This window comes from Pongo pygmaeus, chromosome 1, assembly GCF_028885625.2.
Source record: "Pongo pygmaeus isolate AG05252 chromosome 1, NHGRI_mPonPyg2-v2.0_pri, whole genome shotgun sequence".
Taxonomy (NCBI): Eukaryota; Metazoa; Chordata; class Mammalia; order Primates; family Hominidae; genus Pongo; species Pongo pygmaeus.
Window position 1 is genome coordinate 206181059 of NC_072373.2, and position 17006 is coordinate 206198064.

At 43.3% G+C, this 17006-nt stretch overlaps 1 protein-coding gene across 2 annotated transcripts in view; it reads right to left on the reverse strand.

Annotated features, from left to right (window-relative positions):
• Window positions 1-7587: 7587 nt before the first annotated feature.
• NCMAP (non-compact myelin associated protein) overlaps window positions 7588-17006 on the reverse strand; it is a 53696-nt gene continuing 44277 nt past the window's right edge. For both annotated transcript variants that reach the window (XM_063670086.1, XM_054500203.2), the window contains exons 3-4: window positions 13167-13251; window positions 7588-8865 (exon numbers count right to left, since the gene is read on the reverse strand). In XM_063670086.1, coding sequence (XP_063526156.1) covers window positions 8724-8865; window positions 13167-13251 — 227 coding nt within the window. In that variant the 3' untranslated portion in view covers window positions 7588-8723. The remainder of the gene's footprint in view (window positions 8866-13166; window positions 13252-17006) is intronic.

Consider the following 17006-nt stretch of genomic DNA (forward strand, 5'->3'; position numbering starts at 1 on the left):
CAACATGGTGAAACCTTGTCTGTACCAAAAATACAAAAATTAGATGGGAGCGGTGGTGCGCGCCTGTAATCCCAGCTACTCAGGAAGCTGAGGCAAGAGAATTGCTTGAACCTGGGAGGTGGAGGTTGCAGTGAGCCAAGATCGTGCCACTGTACTCCAGCCTGGGAGACAGAGCAAGACTCTGTCTCAAAAATAATAATAATAATAATAATAATTAAAAACATTTGTGCTGCAAAGGACATCACCAAGAAAGTGAAGAAAAGACAACCCACAGAACAGGAGAAAATGTTTGCAAATTATATATCTTATAAGGGGCTTGTATCCAGAATATATAAAGAATTCTTACAACTCAAAACAACAAAAATCAAATAACCCAATATAAAAATGAGCAAAGAAGTTGTAATAGACATTTCTTCAAAAATGATATAAAAATCACCAATCTGTACATGAAAAAGATGTTCAATATCATACACTAGGGAAATGTAAATCAAAACCACAATGAGATACCATTTCTTACTCATTAGGATGGCTATAATAAAAAAGATAGACAATAACAAGTGTTAATGAGGAAGCGGAGAAATCAGAACCCTCATACATTACTGGTGAGGATATTAAATGGTGGCGCCACTTCAGAAAACAGTTTGGCATTTCCTCAAAAGGTTAAACATAGAGTTATCATATCATGCAGCAATTCCTCTCCTAAGGTATATGCCCAAGAGAATTAGAGCCTATGTCTGCACAAAAACTTGTACATAATGTTCACGGCACCATTATTATTATTATTATTTATTTGTTTATTTTTGAGACAGAGATTCGCTTTGTCACCCAGGCTAGAGTGCAGTGGCACAATCTCGGCTCACTGCAACCTCGGCCTCCCAGGTTCAAGCAATTCTCCTGCCTCAGCCTCCCAAGTAGCTGGGACTACAGGCACGGGCCACCATGTCCAGCTAATTTTTGTTTTTTTTTTTAGTAGAGAAGGAGTTTCACCATGTTGGCCAGGCTGGTCTCAAACTCCTGACTTCAAGTGATCCGCCTGCCTCGGCCTCCCAAAGTGCTGGAATTACAAGCATAAGCCACCGCGCCCAGCCTCACAACACCATTATTTGTAATAGCCCAACAGTGGAAACAACCCAGTTGTTCACCTGATGAATGGATAAACAAAATGTGATAATCTATATAATGGAATATTATTCGGCCATAAAAAGGAATGAAATACTGATACATGCAACAACATAGATGAACCTTGAAAAGTTATGTTAACCAGAAGAAGCCAGTCACAAAAGACCACATAGTGTGATTCCATTACATGAAATGTCCACAATAGGCAAATCCATAGAGACAAAAAGTAGAGTAGTGGCTGCCGGGGGCTGGGGAGAGAGGGCAGTGGGAAGTGACTGCTAACCGGCGCTGGAGTTTCTTTTGCGGATGATAAATTTGATAGAGGTGATGGCTGCACAAGTCTGTGAATATATTAAAACCACTGAATTGGGCCCTTTACAGAGGTGAACTTTATAAATAAATTCTATCTATTTTTTTTCTTTTAAAGGCAAGCCAGAGATGGCTCATGCCTGTAATCCAAGCACTTTGGGAAGCCAAGGTAGACAGATGACTTGAGGTCAGGTGTTTGGGACCATCCTGGCCAACATGGTGAAAGCCCGTCTCTACTAAAAATACAAAAATTAGCTGGGTGTGTTGGTGCATGCCTGTAATCCCAGCTACTTGGGAGGCTGAGGCAGGAGAATCACTTGAACCCGGGAAGTGGTGGCCGCAGTGAGCTGAGATCACACCACTGCATACCAGCCTGGGCTACAAACGGAAACTGTCTCAAAAAAATAAAAAATAAAGGAACTTAAAAAGGCAAGCTATAGGACAACAAAGGACTTATTAATATATCCAGAATGTGGCCGGGCGTGGTGGCCAACCCCTGTAATCCCAGCACTTTGGGAGGCTGAGGTGGGCAAATCGCAAGGTCAAGAGATCAAGACCATCCTGGCCAACATAGTGAAACCCTGTCTCTACTAAAAATACAAAAAAAAAAAAATTAGTCAGGTGTGGTGGTGTGTGCCTGTAGTCCCAGTAACTCGGCAGGCTGAGGCAGGAGAATCGCTTGAACTCAGGAGGCAGAGGTTGCAATGAGCCGAGGTTGTGCCACTGCACTCCAGCCTGGGTGACAGAGTGAGACTCTACCTCAAAAAAAAAAAAAAGAAAAATATCTACAAATAATAATAAAAATGGAAGATAACCAAATATAAATATATGAACTGAGCTGATCACAGTGGCTCATGTCTGTAATCCCAGCTACTCAGGAGGCTGAGGCAGGAGGATTGCTTGAGGTCAGGAGTTCAAAGCCATTCTGAGCAACATAACAAGACTTTGTATTAAAAGTAAAACCAAAAAATAGACTGAAAAGTAACTTCTTAAAAGATGAAATTCAATTGGCCAATAACATATGAAAAAGTGATCAATTCCATTAATCATCAGGGAATACGAATTAAAGCCACAATGAGAGACCATGGCACACATATCAGGATGACTAAAATTAAAGATTCTGGAGATATCCTAGTGTCAGTGAAGGATAGGGAGCAACTGGAATTCTGATACGTTGCTAGTGGGAATGGAAATTGGTACAACTCTTTGGAGAACTGTTTGTCTCTGTTGACTAAGGCTGAATATACACATATCTTATGACCTAGCAATTACTCTACTGGAAATGTTCCCAACAGAAACATATATACAATCACCAAAATATTCCTAGTAGAACCACTGGACAATCACCAAAATGTTCATAGTAGCACTATTCATTACAGACCCAAACTAGAAACAACTTTTATATACATCAGACAGCAGAATGGATACATAAAACCTAGTTATATTCACAAAATGAAATACTACTGCAAGGAGAATGAATTATCTTCAACTACGTTGACAACAGGAATAAATATTATGAATATAATGTTATAAGAAAGAAACCAGAAACAGAAGAGTTGACATTGTATTATTCAACCTGTAGAAAGGTCGTTCTAGGGTGGTAAAAGTCAAGAGAGTGTTTACCTTTGTCAGAGGTGAACAGAGTAGGAGGAAAAGGAGGGTATCTGGGGTGCTGATAATATTTTATTTCTTCATCTTCATGCTGGTTACATGGGTGTTGTCAGTTTGTGAAAATATTTTGAGCTGCAGATTTTTTCCAGCTGTGTGTTTGTGTCTCTGTTTTTGTGTGTGTGTACTGCACTTCAATAAAAAAAAAAAAAACGCTTTACTTGGAAGCATCCTAACCATTCTCCCAGATTAATTTTAAATACTCCCCCTCCCCCCACTTTTTTTTTTTTTTGAGATGGAGAGTCGCTCTGTTGCCCAGGCTGGAGTGCAGTGGTGCGATCTCGGCTCACTGCAACCTCTACCTCCCAGGTTCAAGCCATTCTCCTGCCTCAGCCTCCCAAGTAGCTGGGACTACACACATACGCCACCACGCCTGGCTAATTTTAGCATTTTTAGTAAAGATGGGGTTTCACCATGTTGGCCAGGCTGGTCTCAAACTCCTGACCTCAAGTGATCTGCCCACCTCGGCCCCCCAAAGTGCTGGGATTACAGGTGGGAGCCACCGCACTCAGCCAATACCCCTTAATTAACATTCACCAACTCACAAAATCTCTGGGATATCTGCAGTTGGAGACAACTCTACTTTCTCCAAGATTCCACAGCCCTTTGTAGAATCCTTGGATGACAGCCTCATCTAGAAGCATCTGTAGGGAAAAAACAAGAGCTTTGGAGTCCTGAGTTCTAGTGCGAGCCACTTCCCAGGTGGGTGACCATGAGCAAATTCCCCACAGCTGTTCAGTTCTTAGCTACACACAGCAAGAAGTGATTCTGCTAATATAAGGGGCTCAGGTAGTTGCTGGAATCTCTAGAAGACCTTAGCCAGGCTCAGAGGTATGCTGCAGGTGTGTCTAAATCACACTAAAGAGCTCGTTTGGTGCAGGCACCATTGCTGTTGCTGTGGGCATCACTCACATAGTCAACCCTATGGACACTCAGTAATGTACTGCTACTAGAATCCCTGATATAGCTGCCTCTTGAAATGGAGGGTGCCATATACATGCCACCAGGACAGATTCTGCACAGTTCCTGCCCTTTTGTGTTACCAACTTTTAGATCCAAATTCCATGGCAGGAGTGTCTGATCAGTCTGATTAGCAGAAGTCCAGGTCACGTCCCTCACCCTTGCTGCAAGGGATTCTGGGAAAAGAAGTATCAGGCCTCTTCAGCTTTCATAGCAAGAGGTAGTCTGGCTTCTTAATGTAGAGTATTTCCCAAACATGACAACAGTCACCAAAAGAATGACAAATGTTCATGTGGTCATGGACGCCTTCCTGAACCTGTTTCCTGATCCATAAAATAGGATAATGATGGCTCCTACGGATAGAAGTTATAAGGGTTAAAGTTGCTGGTGGTTATAAAGGGCCTATTCTCTGCCTGGCACACAGTAGGAGCTTCATTTATGGTAAACATCATTACTGGTGTTTTAGGGTTCATTGTAAGGTCTCCAACAATTCCAGCAGTTCCCATCCTTGGCATCTCAGTGCCTCTTGTGTTTTAACTACAAGCTGTGAAATGGGATTTCTTTTGTCATATCTGAGCAAGTTAACAAGTTTTGTAACTCACAGAAAGGTCTGTTGACAGCCAGCCCGTCTTCTGTCTTTAAAAGTGATGACGCAAATGACACAATGTTTGAAAAGACTGCCCCTTAGGACTCTTTTTTTTTTTTTTTTTTTTTTAAGACGGAGTCTTGCTCTGTCGCCCAGGCTGGAGTGCAGTGGGATGATCTTGGCTCATTGCAAGCTCCGCCTCCTGCGTTCAAACGATTCTTCTACCTCAGTCTCCCAAGTAGCTGGGATTATTGGTGCCCGCCACCTCACCTGGCTACTTTTTGTATTTTTGGTAGAGATGGGGTTTCTCCATGTTGGCCAGGCTAATCTCAAATTCCTAACCTCAAGTGATCCGTCCACCTCGGCCTTCCAAAGTGCTGGGATTACAGGCATGAACCACCATGCCCGGCCATCTTAGGACTCTATTTACTTTGTCAGGGAAAGGAAATTTTAGAAAAGGTATTTGTTAGCTCTAAACTTAACTGAAATAAACTCAACACGTTTGATTTAAACCTTTTTATTGTCAGATATTTTTCTTTAAGCATTTATTAGCTTGGTTTCAGTGGCCAAATAAGGCAGCATCTGCTAAGAAAGGCAACTCATCAGAAACAAAATACATAACCACGTGGTGAGATCCCCACATGAGACCAGCTGCTGACTCCTTGAGAGCAGCAATTGTGTCTTAATGTACTTAGTATTACCTCAACTTGTACATAGGAGCCCTTCTTACAGGATGTTTATTGAGTTATCTTCATTAGTCAAAAACGAGACACTCAAATCCTTTTATTTGCCTCGCCCTCACCACTCCATCTCCCCTTCTTCCCTCCACCTCTAAGCCTTCATTTAGGAAAAGAACATATACTAGAGGGTAACCCCTAGAAGACTGCACTGTGGGCAGAAGAGTCTAGTTTTAGGGTTGAAATATGCATTAAGACAGAATCTGGCTCTGTCACCCCAGCTGGAGTGCAGTGGCGCAATCTCAGCTCACTGCAACCTCTGCCTCCCAGGCTCAAGCCATCCTCCTACCTCAGCCTCCCAAGTAGCTGGGAATACAGGCGTGCACCACCACGCTTGGTTAATTTTTGTATTTTTTGTAGAGACGAGGTTTCGCCATGTTGCCCAGGCTAGTCTTGAACTCCTGGGCTCAAGTGACTGACTGCCTCTGACTCCCAAAGGCTGGGATTACAGGCGTGCACCACCACAGCTGCCCCTAAACAACTTTTTCAAGCCGAATATGTTTAGGGGAGCATATTTGTTTATGGCCTGAGCCCTTAAAGAAATGGCTTTGCTCTGGTTAGATGCCATTCTTCCCCTTGCTCCTTGGGTCTAAGTAGTAGCGTGAATGAAGCAGGAATCCTTAGCACTTGGATGTGTTGAGAAGGGGCTCTTTTGGCCGTGAGCATGGATGCCCAAAGGAGTTAGAAGTGGCTTTCTCCTCACCTTCAGCCTGGAAACCAGAACCCTGATCTCTACTCAAACACATGAACGAACCCGTGCTCCCCTTGTTCAGCCCATAAAGAATCTGTGCTGCTTTGAGCCGGGCCGGCAGAGGAGTGTGACATCACAAAAAAGACGGACTTTGGAGTCAAGAGACCTGGTTTTGAGTCTTGTCTTTGTGACTTACTAGCTGTGTGACTTTGGGAAAGTACTTTTTTTTCTTTCCCTTTGAATCAGAAATTTTCATCTGTTTTGGAAAAAATAATTCCTCCCCAGGTTTTTGGGAAAATTTAATCCTATGAGATAATTTATGTGAAAGCATCTTACAAAGTCCCTGGCACTTGGTGGATATTTAAACACATTAGGAAGAAATAATGACCACGGAGGAAGAACGTGCCAATATTTCTCCAGAGCTATTCCACAGAGTATTTTTACAGTGGGATGTCATGAGCTGTGTGACCCTCGATCAGACCTCTTACCTCCCTGACTCTTGATTTCCCCTCATAATGGATTTTTCTTTTTTTGAGACGCAGTTTCACTCTGTTGCCCAGGCTGGAGTGCAGTGGTACGATCTTGGCTCACTGCAACCTCTGCCTTCCAGGTTCAAGTGATTCTCATGCCACAGCCTCCCTAGTAGTGTGATTACAGGCTCACGCCACCATGCCCAGCTAAATTTTGTATTATTAGTAGAGACAGGGTTTCTCCATGTTGGCCAGGCAGGTCTCAAACTCCTGACCTCAAGTGATCCGCCCGCCTCAGCCTCACAAAGTGCTGGGATTACAGGCATGAGCCACGACACCCGGCCTCAGAAGGGATTTCTGACCCCAAGAGGGAGAGACTCCTAAAATTTGAGGTTAAATGTCAAAGTGTGTCACTTTCTATAACAGAATAGAGATTTATTACCTTGTTTTCAAGATGCCATCAATTATAAGATCATGATTTATTAAAAACAACTTTTTGAGAGGAAGTAAAGAACTACAATTATATTAATGAACCCATCAATTGCAAGATACGTTCTGATTTCAGAATCATTAAAATGTGAAGAAATGTCTATCTTGCAATTGAAAAAAAAGCCTATAATAATAATAATGTTGGCTCCTAGGCTGGGCACCACAGTCCGTGCCTGTAATCCCAGCACTTTGGGAGGCCAAAGCAGAAGGATCACTTGAGGCCAGGGGTTCAAGACCAGCCTGGGCAACACAGCGAGACCCCATCTCTACAAAAATAAAAAATAAAAAAATTAGCCTGGTGAGGTGACACATACCTGTAGTCCCAGCTATTCTGGAAGCTGAGGAGGGAGCATCCCTTGAGCCCAGTAGTTCAAGGCTGCAGTGAGCTGTGAGCATGCCACTGCACTCCAGCCCAGGTGACAGAGTGAGGCTCAAAAAAAAAAAAAAAAAAAAAAAAAGGAAAAGAAAATCCTGGTTCCCATTTATTAAGCATCTCCTGGGTGCCAGGCACTATACTCCAGATGTTTTCCTAAGTCCTTGACTTGTTATAGTGCCCCAGTGAGGCAGGTGTTATCATTTCCACTTCATGGTTAGGAAACTGAATATAAAGAGGTTGAGTCACTTTTCCAAGGCCACACAACCAGAAAGTAGGGCTTGGATGGTAGGACTTCCTAATTCCAAATACTTTCTCTTCTTGGTAGATTGTTCTCCAGGCTAAGGAGTCAGAGACGAGGTCTCTCTCTATAGAATAGAAATGGGTTGTGAATGTGTTGCTTTGAACATGTCTTGAATCCGCAAGGTGACCAGGAAGGACAAAGGTAACATAGATAGAGTTGTAATCTAATTAATCTCCAAATACTGGTCCTTGGAGGGAAGGCGTTAACAGGACAGTCAGGGGTGCTCAGAATCCAGATAAAGGGGAGCCAAGGACCAAAACAGTCAGGGTTGATACAGCCCAGAGTGGGAGAAGGACCCTGATCAGCCACCAGGATCGTTCCAGGCCCACGGACAACGCAACAAACTCATACCCTAGAGGCCACTATTCTGCAGAGTCACCCTATTCCGTCACTGACTCTTTACTAATGAAGCAGAAATCTTTTGAGGATAATTTAGTTCTTGCAACCTTTCTTCAAGAGGGGAAAATGTGCTGAGCAATTGTCATGAGCCAGCAGGCGGAGACGTAGTACTGGAACAAGTTATACGTTAACAAGGTTTTCTGGTTAGTTAGTCCAAGTTAGTTTCCCTGTGCCTGGTTATGGGATTGAATGTTTTGCTCTGTGAAGTTGTGGATACGGTGCTTCATCTGATATGAACCCTGTGACAGATCCTATTGTGATACTCTCAGCAGTGCTCCCTGACACCTGGCTCCTGGGCTATCTGTCTATCTGTCTAACTACAGTGTGGGGGAAAGCCAAGCCCACGTTGGTGGATTCCCAACATAGCTCTACCTCATCAGATGACAAAAGAATGTTCTGCAGCTTTTTGGTGGGGTGGCAGCAGGGATGTGGACATAGTTGGGGTAGGGCAGGGCAGACAAGGTTGAGGATTGCTGGAAGCATCAGAGATTGCGTCAAAGATGTCTCTGTCGACCTCACCAGAAGAAGCTCATTGTGAAGCTGTCAGAGAGTGTGCCTCTGGGTCTCGACTCTGGAGAGGCTCTTTGGACAGTGGTGGAGATAGCGCCAGGGTAGGGGTCATCGCGTCTCCACGTGGACGTCAGCAGGACTGAAGGTCACAGTTGCAGGGTGTTGGCTGCCGTTGCTGTTTGGGCCCACGGCAGAAGGGGCGGTTGGCTTGGGGCCCTTGGGCTCTAGTTCCCGCCTCGTCCTCATTTTCCTGTAGGGAGATAATGTGCACATGGTTGAGTCTTTCCCCTGGTATGCCGCGGAGAATGGGCTCTGTGACTACAGTTCTGGCCAACAGATTAATGTAGATTAACGTAGACATTAAATCACATTGCTTACTTGCCACCAAAGAATTTTACAACTGGAAGGGACCTTAGGCATCATCTAGTCTGCCCTTCAATTTTTTCACTTAGATCAGATATTTAATTTTATTTGTTCCTATTAAGGAATGAGTAAAATGTTAGAGGTGGCTATATAAAAGATAAAAATAAAGATATTACATTTTTTATGTTCAAAGTTGTAGCATGTATTGCATTTTCCAGCCTCATTATGCTTGCTAAGTTTATTGCTAGAAATATTTAAGAACTTTTTACATAATTGAAAAGAGAATGTACTGAAAACATTTATCTTGGCTTCATTTAATATGCCGTAAAATTCAATAATGAACAATTATTATTTCTTTTTTTTTCTTTTTTTGAGACAGAGTCTGGCTCTGTCGCCCAGGCTGGAGTGCAGTGGAGCGATCTCGCCTCACTGCAACCTCCACCTCCTGTGTTCAAGCGATTCTCCTGCCTCAGCCTCCCGAGTAGCTGGGATCACAGGCGCCTGTCACCATGCCTAGCTAATTTTTGTATTTTTTAGTAGAGATGGCGTTTCAACATGTTGGTCAGACTGGTCTTGAACTCCTGACCTCAGGTGATCCACCCACTTCGGCCTCCCAAAGTGCTGTGATTACAGGCATGAGCCACCATGCCCAGCCAAATTTTTGTATTTTTAGTGTAGATGGGGTTTCACCATGTTGGCCAGGCTGGTCTTGAACTCCTGGCAAGTGATCCTCCCACCTTGGCATCCCAAAGTGCTGGGATTGCAGGTGTGTGCCACTATGCCTGGCCAACAATTATGAATTCTCATGTCTTCATGATATTTCATCTTGCTGACACATTTTATATATATATATATATATATATATATATATATATATTTTTTTTTTTTTTTTTGAGCCAGAGTCTTACCCTGGTTGCCCAGGCTGAAGTGCAGTGGCACAATCTCAGCTCACTACAGCCTCAACATCCCAGGCTCAGGTGATTCTCCCACCTCAGCCTCCCAAATAGCTGGAACTACAGGTGCACACCACCATGCTTGGCTAACTTTTTGTATTTTTAGTAGAGACAGGGTTTCACTATGTTGCCCAGGCTGGTCTCGAACTCCTGGATTCAAGCAATCCACCTGCCTCAGCCTCCTGGGGTGCTGGGATTATAGGCGTGAGCCGCTGCACCCAGCCTTATAATTATTTGTTAAAAATGTCAAATCTTCAGGGAAGTTGCACAAATAGTACAGTTAATACTCTAATACTCTTGTTACAATTTGAATGTGGCCCCCAAAAAGCCTGCATTGGAAACTTAATCCCCAATTCAACAGTATTGAAAGGTGGGGCCTAATGGGAGGAGTTTAGTTCATAAGGACTCCACCCTCATGAATCCATTAATGCCAATTATAAAAGGACTTCTTAGGCTGTGAATTTGATCTCTTGCTCTCTCTGGCTCTCTCTTTGCCCTTCTATCGCGGGATAACAGAGCAAGAAGGCCCTTGCCAGATACTGGCCCCTCAATATCTTAAACTTCCCTGCCTCCAGAACCACAAAAATAAATCTCTTTTCTGTATAATTTACCCAGTCTCAGATATTCTCTGATAGCAGCACAGCATAGTCTAAGACAGCCCTTCACAGAACAATTGACTAATTACTAACAATTTGCCACATCTGCTTTTTTTCTCTCTATTACTTTCTCTTTCTCTATTGTCACACACAGTTTTTTAGAACCATGAACCATTTGTGAGTTGCAGGCATCATGCCACTGCACTCCTAACTCCTAAATACTCCTAAGAACAAAGACATTCTCTAATGTATCTGTAATGCAATTATCAAGCTTTGAGACTCTTCATTTTAAACATGACAACATACAGGCAGGAGGAAGTTAAATAACTTGCTTGATTTTGACAAACCAAAGACTACTGAACCCAGGTTTCTCACTTCCCAGCTCAGGCATCAGTGCAAATTGGGTGGGTTGAGTGGATTCTCCATTCAGATTACGACCTAAAAAAGAGGTTCAGAGCTCCAGCAACAATGGAGAGAAATAAAGGGTAGACATTGGGGTTTGATGCCACTCCTGGTTTGGGATAGACCCAAATTGTAATACCCTAAATATTTTTTTAAAATTAATCTTTTAATGTTATTATTATTACATGTAATTGTGGGAGTATTTTCTTTGAAACCAGATGAACTAGGTTTGAATCCCAATTGTGCTAATTAGGGTTGAACAACCTTGGGCATATGATTTAATCTTTCTGTATCTGTTTCTACACCTATAAAATTGAGGATAATAGTAGTACCCACCTTGTGAAGTTGTTAGATGAGGATTAAATGCGTTAACACATGTAAGGATCTTAGAACCATGCCTGGCATGTGGTATGAGATCAATATATGTTAGCTACCTTTATTTTATTTATTATTTATTTATTTATTTATTTATTTATTTTTATTTGATTTATTTTTTGGGACGGAGTCTCACATTGTCATCCAGGCTGGAGTGCAGTAGTGCGATCTCAGCTCACTGCAACCTCCACCTCCCATGTTCAAGCGATTCTCCTGCCTCAGCCTCCCAAGTAGCTGGGATTACAGGCACCCACCACCATGCCCAGGTAATTTTTTGTATTTTTAGTAGAGATGGGATTTCACTATGTTGACCAAGCTGGTCTCAAACTCCTGACCTCATGATCCGCCCACCTCAGCCTCCCAAAGTGCTGGGATTACAGGTGTGAGCCACCACGCCCGGCGTAGCTGCCTTTATTTTAAAAACTTTTTTTTTTTTTTTTCCAGAGGCAGGGTCTTGCTATGTTGCCCAAGCTGGTCTCAAACTCTGGGGCTCAAGTGATCCTCCTGCCTCAGCCTCCTGACTAGTGGGGGTTATAGGCAGAACCACCACACCTAGCAGCTCCCTTTATAAATAATATTCATATTCTTATAAAAACAATGCATGTTTACCATTCCTCAAAAATTAGGAACATCCCCCTCCCAGCAAAAACCAACAATGCCATCATGTAGATACACTAGTTGTTAAGACCTTGCTGTGTTGCTCTCCCTCGGATATGTGTGTGGGTAACCTATGTGTATGATTGTGATTACCATGTATATATTGTTTTGTAAACTTTGACAATATATTGTAAACAGCTTTTCTCATTAATCAGTGCACTTCTAATACATATATATATGATTTTTTTTTTTTTTGAAACGGAGTCTCGCTCTGTCGCCCAGGCTGGAGTGCAGTGGCGCAATCTCGGCTCACTGCAAGCTCCGCTCCCAGGTTCACGCCATTCTCTGGCCTCAGCCTCCTGAGTAGCTGGAACTACAGGCGCGAGCCACCACGCCCGGCTAATTTTTTGTATTTTTAGTAGAGATGGGGTTTCACCACGTTAGCCAGGATGGTCTCCATCTCCTGACCTTGTGATCCGCCCATCTGGGCCTCCCAAAGTGCTGGGATTACAGGCGTGAGCCACCGCACCCGGCCCATATGCAAATATATTTTTATAGACAGGGTCTTGCTATGTTGCCCAGGCTGGAGTCAAACTCCTGGACTCAAGCCATCCTCCTGCCTCAGTCTTCTGAGTAGCTGGGATTACAGACCACACTACCGCACCCGGCCATGATAGCTTTGTAAAGAAATGGCTTCTAGGTCTTCTATGATATGTTGTATTTATAGTTTTTTAATTTTGATTTCTTCCCTGAAAAGAATTACCTTCCATCAAGGTTGTGACTGAAGGTAATTACACATAAGGTGATAACATATAAAACTTATTTTTTGTATGATCAAATTATATTCTTTTATTTCCCCTTATACGTCTCCAGAAAGCAGAGTCAGGGTACATGCTTCCAGTATTTGTCATCTCAAATACTTATGTGGCCAGCTCATACAACCTAGAAGAGGGATCTCTGAGAGAAGAGGTCCGAACATTCCTCTATTATCTGTAAATTACAAGCAAATGTTTACCACAGTGCTCAAGACCATTATCATTGTCATTATCATTATTACATTTAAAAAATATTTCTCCAAGTACAAAAATAGTCACTTTGAAATTCCTTCAACAGAACAGACTGCAAAAAGGACCCCCGAGGGTTAGAGCATTTACTAAAGCCTGAGGGATACTGCCAGGCATACGACGGGTACCCACATATCATCTCCCATTTATTCTGATGTCGCTGAAGGGACCAGGCAGTTCCAAAGCCCAGGGCATCCGTACCTGTTGTACATCTTCAGCAGGATCAGAACCACTGTGAAGATGATGATGACAACCACCACAACGGCAGCAACAATGGCTCCAGAACCTACAGAAAGGAGAGAAGCAGAGATCATGAATGTGCAAACTGAACGCAGACCGGGAGGGCGCCCTGCTGTGGCACCTGACATCCTCACTAGGTCAAGGGAAGCAGGAGAGAGGGCAACATCCTGGGACACTCCCAGTTGACCCCAGGACAGTCATATCTGGAGTGGCTGTGCACCCCTGCCCCGAGCTGCGCTTGAAGGACCCCGTCCTTAGCACATCGTCTGCCAAAACTCTGCCTTAGGCAAAGTCCTGGTTCTTATCAGCTCCAGCACAGCCTCAAACTTCTGGGAAACAAACAAGCAACATACCCTCCCCTCCTTTTGATAATGCAAAAGTAGCATGCGATTTTTGTAGAAAATAATTTTGAAAATATAAATGTGGGCAAAAAAGAGGGGGTCGTTGAAGAACTCATTGGCCCAACAACTGCTGATTGTCTGCATATGTACATTCACCAATGTGATCATGTTGCTGCATGGTAAATACCTATCAGCCAGGTGCAGTGGCTCATGCCTGCAATTCCAGTACTTTGAGAGGATGGGGTGGGAGGATCACTTGAGCCCAGCAGTTCGAGACTAGCCTGGGCAACATAGCAAGATCCTGTTTCTAGAAATAAAAAATAAAAAATTAGCCAGGTGTGGTGGCATGCACCTGTAGTGCCAGGTACTTGGGAGGCTAAGAAGGGAGGATCTCTTGAGCCTGGGAGGTTGAGGCTGCAGTGAGCCAAGATTGTGCCACTGCACTCCAGCCTGGGTGACAGAGCAAAACTCTATCTCAAAAAATAAAAATAAATACATAAATAAATATCTGGCTAGGTGCAGTGGCTCACCTCTGTAATCCCAGTACTTTGTGAGGCTGGAGGGTGAGGATCACTTGAGCCCAGGAATTCCAGACCAGCCTGGGCAAGATGGCAAGACTCCATCTCTGTATAAAATTTTTTTTAAAAATACCCATTATAGTTTTTAAATAACTTAATACTTATATGTTTGAATATCCATCTTAAAGGAAATATTCCTAAATATGGAAAAATATGTACTTGGTAAAAATGGAACCATGGCCAGGTGTGGTGGCTCACACCTGTAATCCCAGCACTTTAGGAGGCCAACGCGGGCAGATCACGAGGTCAGGAGTTTGAGACCAGCCTGACCAACATGGTGAAACCCTGTCTCTACTAAAAATACAAAAATTAGCCAGGCGTGGTGGCATGCACCTGTAATCTCAGCTACTCAGGAGGCTGAGGCAGGAGAATTGCTTGAACCCGGGAGGCAGAGGTTTCAGTGAGCCAAGATCGTGCCACTGCACTCCAGCCTGGGTGACAGAGCGAGACTCCTTCTCAAAAATAAACAAAAAAAAAGGGAACCGTATTTCACATACTGTTTTATAACAATATCATAATCATCTTTCTGTTTAATTATACATTTTTCTTCATGACTTTCCATGGCTGCATAGTACTCCATTGTTTGGGTATACCACAGTCTGTTCACCAATTCTCTATTGAGAATACTTATGTTGTTTTCAGTTTTTCACTAATAAAAACAAGGCTGTGATGATGTCCTTGTAGCTTAATGTCTTAGACTCTAATTTCAATATTAGTTCTCAGTTCCAATGTCACACATGTCACACTCCAATTTTAGTTTCTTTCCTGTTTTTTTGAGAGGGAGTTTCACTCTTGTTGCCCAGGCTGGAGTGCAGTGGCGCGATCTCAGCTCACTGCATCCTCCGCCTCCCGGGTTCAATTGATTCTCCTGCCTCAGCCTCCTGAGTAGCTGGGATTACAGGCGCCTGCCATTACACCTGGCTAATTTTAGCATTTTTAGTAGAGACGGGGTTTCACCATGTTGGCCAGGCTGGTCTTGAACTCCTGAACTCAAGTGATCTGCCCACCTCAGCCTCCCAAAGTGCTGGGATTATAGGCGTGAGCCACCACACCCGGCCTCCAATTTTAGTTTCAAGATCAACATCCTTGTTGGAATTGATACTGAAAATATCAAGAACCGCTGGGTGTGGTGGCTCACGCCTGTAATCCCAGCACTCTAGGGGGCCAAGGCAGGTGGATCACCTGAGGTCAGGAGTTCAAGACCAGCCTGGCTAACATGGTGAAACCTTGTCTCTACTAAAAATACAAAAATTGGCCAGACCTGGTGGCAGGTGCCTATAATTCCAGCTACTCGGGAGGCTTAGGCAGGAGAATCACTTGAACCCGGGAGGCAGAGGTTGCAGTGAGCCAAGATTTCACCACTGCACTCCAGCCTGGGTGACAGAGCAAAACGCCATCTCAAAAAAAAAAAAAAAAGAAAAGAAAAGAAAAGAAAATAGCAAGAACCATAAGCATGTTTATACTTTAAAGCAATCTATTTGATTCTGGAGAATTTATCTTAAGGCAATAATCCTAAATACAGAAAAAGTTGTGTGAATGAAGATGTTTATTATGACAATATTCATATTCTAAATATGAGAATGGTTAAATAAGGTATGGCAACCTATAGAATAAAATATTATACCACCATTTATTTATTTATTAGAAATGGGGTCTTGCTCTGTCACCCAGGCTAAAGTACAATGGCACAATCATAGCTCACTACAGCCTTGAACTCCCAGGCTCAAGTGATCTTCCCTTTTCACCCACCTGAGTAGCTAGGACCATGGGTACATGTCCCATGAAAGCTAAGTTTTAAAACAATTTTTGTAAAGACAGGGTCCTGCTATGTTGCCTAGGTTGGTCTCGAACTCCTGGCCTCAAGCAATCTTTCTGCCTCAGACTCCCAAAGTGTTGGGATTACAGGTGTAAGCCACCACTCCTGGCTATACAATAATTTAAATGAGGATTATGAAGACTGTGGTAACCTGGGATCACTTATGATGATGTTAAGTATAGAAAATAGGCCAGGTACAGTGGCTCACACCTGTAATTACAGCACTTTGGGAGGCTGAGGAAGGCAGATCACCTGAGGTCAGGAGTTCAAGACCAGCCTGGCCAACATGGTGAAACCCTGTCTCTACTAAAAATACAAAAATTAGCTGGGCATGGTGGCACATGCCTGTAATCCCAGCTACTCGGCAGGCTGAGGCATGAGAATCGCTTAAGCCTGGGAAGCGGAGGTTGCAGTGAGGCAGTGAGCCGAGATGGCACCACTGTACTCCAGCCTGGGCGACAGAGTGAGACTCTGTCTCAAAAAAGAAAAAAAAAAGAAAGAAAGAAAAGAAAAGAAAATAGCAGAGATTACATACATCCACCCAATATGTATTTATATAGCATATGTTACAACCATTAAAATATGTGCATACAAGCATAATGTAGAGCAAAAGAAGCCAGATACGAAGGAGTGCATATGGTATATCCATAGGCCATTTATATAAAGTTCAAAACCAAGCAGAACTAATTGATGGTGGTAAAAGTCAGAATAGCGGATCCCCTTGGGTGGGTGGAGGATGGTGATTAGAAGGGGAACCACAACCTCTAGGATACTGGTGGTGGCTCTGTTTTTTGATTTGGGGGCTGGTTGCACAGGTATGTTCACCTTGTGGCAATTCACCCAGCTGGGCACTTATGATTTACGCACATTTTGAATGTAAGTAATGCCTTATAAAAAGTTTACTTAAAAAGCAAACAATCATGTGCAAATATTCATAGGAAGAAACACTGGAAGGGAAGAAACAGAGAGGGCGGGAAATCTGTCATGGAGCAACTTAGCTTTTTTTCCTTCTTGGGGAGACTTTAGTTCCGGGTTTTTCAACCTCAGCTGGCTAATTCTTTGTCAG